This window comes from Orycteropus afer, unplaced genomic scaffold, assembly GCF_000298275.1.
Source record: "Orycteropus afer afer isolate SDZICR_OR568_19922 unplaced genomic scaffold, OryAfe1.0 scaffold00050, whole genome shotgun sequence".
Taxonomy (NCBI): Eukaryota; Metazoa; Chordata; class Mammalia; order Tubulidentata; family Orycteropodidae; genus Orycteropus; species Orycteropus afer.
The window spans coordinates 353,285-360,606 of record NW_006921637.1 but is presented as its reverse complement, the minus strand read 5'-3'; the positions used below and the strand labels follow the sequence as shown (position 1 = coordinate 360,606).

The 7,322-nt window shown below is 35.2% G+C and overlaps 1 protein-coding gene across 1 annotated transcript in view; it reads right to left on the bottom strand.

Annotated features, from left to right (window-relative positions):
* Positions 1 to 7,322, bottom strand: part of LYST (lysosomal trafficking regulator) — a 339,163-nt gene that overhangs the window by 215,450 nt on the left and 116,391 nt on the right. Inside the window, 4 exon segments of the mRNA XM_042780645.1 lie at positions 1,920 to 2,072; positions 2,527 to 2,693; positions 4,638 to 4,868; positions 6,923 to 7,092. Coding sequence (XP_042636579.1) covers positions 1,920 to 2,072; positions 2,527 to 2,693; positions 4,638 to 4,868; positions 6,923 to 7,092 — 721 coding nt within the window.

Below are 7,322 nucleotides of genomic sequence, written 5' to 3'. Positions count from 1 at the left end.
TGCTGTGCATGGGGTCACTATGAGTCAGAAACGACTCGACGGCACTTAACAACAACAATAACAACAATGAAATGAAAGATCAGAGAATATAACTATTATTCACAAAAGATAGGAAATAGTAACTGAGAAGGCAAGGTCAAAGTTTCTCTCTTGGCTTCTCTTAAATCAATTGGTTTCTTGTCCCTCTTCTCTCTGCATATGGTCATCATTCTGCTCTCCTCTCTACTTTCTCGTGTCCCCTGGCCAATTCTTTCCACTTCTTGGCACAACAGCATAACCCAATGTCCCCATTACTGACTTGATTTCAGTTCTTTTTGTAAAAATCCAACAGATGCTCAATAGCATCTCAAAAACCCCAATTCCAGTACCCACGAGACAGTCTGATTGGCTTAGTTTGAGTAGGGACTACTCCTGAGGCAAATACCTGTGTGGCAAGGGAGTTAGGTCATGTGTCCATTCAGCAAGGACTGTGGGAGCAGACTCTTTGGAGTATGTATGGGCAGGTCTTCAAGGAAAGAGTGAAAAGCATGGAAATAAATAAGTGACAGAGGAAATTATAAGGATCTCTAGTACAAAATCCATAATTTGGACTAGAAGGATAATGTTCCTTGTTTCTCAGATGTGGGCTCAGCAAAAACGTCCTGGTGGAAAACTTCATTTATTATTCCAAGTGAAACCTTTTGAGTATTGTCACTGTATAAAACTCAGGGGCTAACCTGAGTCTCCCTGGGAAATTTTTTTTGGGGAGGGTCAAAGTACAGAGCAAATTGGTTTTCTATTCAACAATATATACACACTTTTGTTTTGTGACATTGATTGCAATCCTCACAATATAACAGCACTCTTCCACATCCTGTGTTAACCATTTCCATTCGTTCTTCTTTCCTATCCTTATCTCCCTTCTGAACTTTATCCCTTGGCAAACGCTGCCCTTTTGATCTTGTATGATTGATTGTTCTAAGGAATGCATACCTCTCTGGTGTTACCATTCACCTTATAGGCCTGTCTATTGTTTGGCTGAAAGTTCAGCCATGGCTTGAAGGGTGTCTAAGGGCCATAGTCTTGGGGGTTCTACTAGTCTCTCTCTGACCAGTAAGCCTGATCTTTCTAATTATTTTGAGTTTTATTCCACATTTTTCTCCCACTTGATCCAGGACTTCCTATCGTGATTCCTTTTGGAATGGTCAGCAATGGTAGCTGGGCACCATCTAGTTCCTCTGACCTCATGGTCATGGAAGTTGAGGTATGTATGGTCCATTAGTCCAATGGACTAAATTCCTTGCATCTTTGATTTTCTTTACTCTTCTTTGTTCCAGCTGGGGAGAGACCAATAGTTGCACCTTAAATGGCTGCTTAGAAGATTTTAAGACCCCAGTCACTACTCATCAAAGCAGGATGTAGAATACTGTCTTTGTAGACTATGCTTTGCTAATTGACCTTGATGACCCCTGAGACTATGGTCCTGAGTCCCTAGGCCCCTGTGTCTGTTTCGTTCTTCAGTGTACATCCAGCACTTTGCACAGTGCTTGGCACATGGTAGATGATTAATTCAATGAGAACAGCACTAAAAGAAAGCAGCTGAATAGCTTCCTCTGGGAGGAAAATGTTCTTAAAACTCATGGGTTAACTTTTTACATTAAAAAAAAAATAAAAAAAAAACCAAACTCACAGCCATCGAGTCAGATCTGACTCATAGCAACCCCTCCTTGGGTTTCTGAGGCAGTATCTCTTTGGAAGTTGATTTCCTAGTCTTCCTTCTGAGGAGTGGCTTGTGGCTTTGAACTGCCAGGCTTCTAGTTAACAGTCAAATGCCCTAGGTACTATGCCACCAGATATTTAAAAATGTGAATAGTATCATAATATAGGAAAGTAAAGCTATCTTCCATTTATGATTATTAAGATATTATTTCAGTACTCACCAGCAATGCCTTTCTGCTTTTGAAATAGTGCATGATGTGGAGCAGAAGGTAACTGGAATAAATTCATAAAGTTTTCAGAGTCCTGATTTGCAGTGGTCCTTATAAACTCGATAGCAGCCTGTAGAACTCTAAACTGTAGTGCAACAGCCATAGCTAAAAACAGAAGATACTAGACTGTTTTAAACCTATGTGGTTGTTAATTTTTAAACTGAACTTATTTTTATATCCACGTAATATCTCAATTGCCAATAATGCTTTATTATCTTAAAAAATATAAATTTTAAAAATGTTGCTAAATATGGGTTCTTGATGATAATAAATATTTTAAAACTATTTTTAAAAGCAAATTTCCAGATGGCCACTATGCAAAATTCAATGGAAAAATATTAGCCCACAAATTTATTTCATGGTATTACATTAAGGTATCACTTTTTCTATTTTTGCCACTTAAAAAGGCTTCTTTTTTTAAAAAAACAGCTAATAGATGATCACAAAATTAAAACACATTCAGTGAAAGAGTTCCTAAGAAAAAGAAGATCAGGTTCAAATAACATGTTTGGCTACTACACAGCTAACACTCTCTAGACTCATAAAAATTCAATCTTACTTTGAGTTGTCTTGTTTTTGCTGTTTTGAAGGTATCCAAGCAATACAATAAGGTCTTCAATGACCCTAAAATATTGTGAGCCCGAGGAACTGCAAGCATGAATTGTAACTGCTTTGAAAAGTTCCTGTATATCACAAGCAAGCAATTTGTATTCATTCAAAGGAACGCTAAAGATAAAAGAAAAAGAACATTCATAAGAAAAAGAACAAGTTATGTAATACAAAGAAAAGTGGGTTCAAATTCCTGTGCTATCAGCATTCATTAATTAATTTATTCCTCCATTCATTCAATATTTATTCATGCTTACTCTATGTCAAATGACTTTTCAGTATTAAAATCATGCTGGAAGTAGAAAGATGACATACTTTAGACTCCTGTCAAAAAGTTTATAGTCTTGCAGAAGACTAGATGAATAGAGATAATTATAAATAGTAAATGGCAGTAAATACTACAATAAAGATTAATTTGGGCAGATTACTAGCCTGCACTAAAGGTAAAGATCATGTGGGTGCCAGTAGTAACATTCTGAAAAGGCTTCTCAGAGATGGTGAATTTGAATAAATCAATCAATCTCACTGAACATCATTTTATAAATTATAATTATTTTAATGATTAGAAAACATTTAAAGACATGTTAATCACTTAATAAATACTAGATAAATATGAATTTGTTCCCTTCAATTTTTCACTCTGATAATCTACCTCAATGTGTGATATAAAGCCTAAATACTTCTCTCCATGTACTTCATCCAAATCAAACAAGGGTTAGAAATGGTTGTCTTTGGGTAGGTGATAGAGTAGCATACAGAGACATTTAGTAAATACAACTAATTAAAAAAAAACCCTTCAGAACAAGCCTGTAGATACTTTTTCCAAGTTCTATCAATTTCATACACTATGTTACAGCCAAGACTATTTTGAGGAAATATAATACCTTACATTTCTTTGTATTTCCCATGTGCCTAACATACAGACCCTAAATGTAACAGATGCTCAATAAAATTTGAGCTAAGTACAGGAAATCTTCCTTTGGCCTAGAGAATCAGTAAGGATATGATCTGCGTGTTCTGAAAAAAATATAAATACAAAAATACAAAAAATACTTAATACTTTAATGTGCAAGAACGTGGGGTTTCTTGTGTTCTTGCTCTGGAAATATATGTTTTAACATCATACTAATAAAAATGTTCTACAATACATCATAAATTTAGATACTAAAGACACAAAATCTAAATAAAAATCTAATCTGACATATTTTATAAATTGTAAATCAATTTGGTGGGCAGCCATTTGCCAACATGACTTCTAGCTATTAGAAATTAATTTATGGTAGGAGACAGTGATATAGTATGCTAACTGTAAGATAGCATGGTGAGTTCGAAATACGGGCTTTAGAAGTGAGACCACTTTCAGTTGTCTCAAGTCCTCTACTATTTACCAGCTACATGATCTTCAGTGAATTACTGTATCTCTCTTATCCTCATTTTCCTATTCCTGATGGGGATAATAACAGTACTTTGGGTTGCTGTGTGAATATAATATAAGCAAAACTATGTGCCTGGCACACAATAAATGCTCAACATTGGTTAGCTCTCATTTTTATCTTAAAATCAGCATTGTTTACAAGACTATGGTGAAAGCTTGGTAAATATATTTTGAGGGCAATTAAATTTATTCTACTTATCTTCAATCTCTAAATATATAAACATTGTTGTTGTTGTTACATGCCGTTGAGTCGGACCCGACTCATAGTGACCCCTCCTTGGGTTTCTGAGGCAGTATCACTATGGAAATAGATTGCCCCATCTTCCTTCCAAGGAGTGGCTGGTAGGTTTGAACCACCAGTCTTCTGGTTAGCAGTCAAGTGCCTTAGGCACTATGCTACCAGAGCTCCCAAATATATAAACATAGGTCATATAAAAAACTTTTAACCAAACTTTCTTGAAAATGATGATACTCTTGCCAAAGTGATTATATCTAATCAATTTTATGGGAAAGACATTCTTTGAGAGTATTTTTAAAAATCAGATGCTTTAATGCAACCTATTATTAAGGTTTTCTCTTTCTAAGTTATTTCCAGAATATAATTTAAATAATAATTAAAAACTTACTTCTTTTCTAATCCATTCAGGGCTGCTACTGTATTGCATAACACATATAGTAGTCCATTATCCAACAACAGATCTGCTACCTTAGAACAAGAATTTAAAATTTGGAGAAGAAGTAAAAGGGCATTATGCAAGAGTATGTTGTCATATAGAGAAGTCTCTATTAGTCCTAGAATCGGAATGATAGACCACTTCTGAAAAAGTCCCATATTTTTCACATCTTCCAGATCAAATCTATAATAAATAATACACAATTAAGAATATATTAGTAATCAATTAACCACAAAATAAAGAAGAGTGACTGTAACTATGCCAGATTTTTTTTTAAAAAAACCTGATTTTCAAGATATAAAAAATAAATTTGGGGAACAAGAGCTGTTAACCTTTTTATACATTAAAAAATGTAAAAAATTAAAAGCTCTTGCTAAGAGTCCATTCCAAGAATACACAAACATTCAGATTCAAAATTTTTTATACAATTTCACAGAGTTAAGTAACTCACTTTAAGTCATCATTAAGTGTCCAAAGACTTTGGGACACAGTCAGGAAAACCTTTTAGCCATCACCAAATACCTCCTAGAACTGAGATACTGAGCTTGAGGCATAAGGATGATACTCTCAGGGCACATCTAGGTCAAGTGGCATTACATAGTCCATAAAGACAATATTTTAAATCCTACTCTGGTGAGTAGCAACTGGGGTCTTAAAAACTTGTTAAGTGGCCATCTCCATTGGTCTCCTTCCATCTTGAGCAAAGAAGAGTAAAGAAAATCAAAGACTCAAGGAAACTGTTAATCTGATGGACTAATGGACCATATGACCACAGCTTCTACTAACCAGAGACTAGAAGAACTAGATGGTGCCTAGCTACCACTAACAACTGCTCAAACTAGAATCAGAGAAGGTACCAGATAGAAGAGAGGGAAAAAGGCAGAACAAAATTCAAATTCAAAGAAAAGAGCAGACTTATTGGTCTGCTAGAGACCAGAAGAATCCTTAAAACTATGGCCCTTAGATACCCTTCTTAGAACCAAAGCCACTCCTGGAAATCACCTCTAAGGCAATAAACGGCAGGCTTATAGAGTAAACAATAACACCCGGGAGGAATATGCTCCTCATAACGATCAACTATATTAGATCAAAAGGACAGCATTTGCCCAAAAGCAAAGTGAAGAAGACAGAAAGGGGCAGAAGAACTGGGTAAACAGAAATGGGTAACCCAAAGTAAATGGGGGTGTGTGTGCTGACATATTGTTGGGATTGCAATCAATGTCATGAAACAGTCTGTGTATAAAATGCTGAATGGGAAACTAATTTGCTCTGTAAATTTTCACCTAAATCACAATATTAAAAAACCCTTGCTTTAAGGGGCTTACATAACAAGTACAATGAGCTAGAAAAAAGAGGCCTAGCAAAGGAATGAACCTTGAGTACTTGTCCAAATTCTGCTTATCTCTGTGACGAAGGGAAATCATTTAATCATTTTATGCTTCATTTTCTTTACCTGATAAATACAGGTAATTATATTTGAGTTTTTTCTCAAGACTGCTATGAGAATCAAATGAGGTAAGGTAGAATTGCTTTGAAAGACCAAAAGCTGTATGCATATGAAAAGTACTGCTGTACTGGCATTACCACAATTAACAATTCCTCAAGGATCAAAATATTTCTACTATAATAAGGAGACATTTTTTTCTACTCTGTCATAGACAGAAATAACAGTAACTTTTTCTGTCCAACTTGGTTTGGGAGAAAATATTCTTTTATTATCATAATAATTTGCTAATCCTTCAGCATTACACTGGGGTCAAATCTCAGCAATCACTACACACAGAAATTCTAGGAAGTAATTCATACTATCACTCTACTCTAGGATAATCTAAGGGCTTCAAGGAGAGTTCCTCGAAGGATCCCTCATGTAATGAGTCACTGAGACTACAGGAGCCACCTTTCTTTCTAATTAACCACACAATAACAAACCACTTGTAGTCCAGTCGAGTGACTCATGGTCACCTCATGTTAATACTACATGTCAAATTTTTTCATTTAATGCAGCATTAATTTGTTTTTGATTTCTAGCTAAAGGATGAAATACAAAGGAGCAAGTTATATGACAAAGAATATCATACAGAAAACAATGAATTGATTCATCTGGGAAATTACTTTTAACTTTTTTTTGTTTTTCCCTAAAGGTAACCAAGTAATTTTAAGAATGAGTTCATTAAATTTTACAAATAAGATTGAAACTTAAAGATCCTCAATTATGGTGGAAGGAAGTACACACTTACTCTTCATCAAAGCCAATACTTCGACCAAAGAACATTTCAATGAAGGATTCTAGTAATTCTTGAGTTCCCCGATGAAGATACAGCTGGTTGGCTAACAAGGAAAAGCCTCGATTCTTCAGAAATTTATCTTTCTGTTCCTTAGATGCTCTATTAAAATATGCATCTAATAGCTAAAGAAAAATGTAAGATAATTTAGATAATGTATTAAGATTTACTATATTATGTATTCAAATCAGCCAGTGTACCACAATTGTAAACTACCGATTTCATTGTTGTTGTTGTTATGTGCCATCGAGTCGGGTTGCCGAGTCAGTATCACTACGGAAGTAGATTGCCCAACCTTCCTTCCGAGGAGTGGCTGGTGGGTTTGAACTGCCAGCCTTCTGGTTAGCAGTCAAGT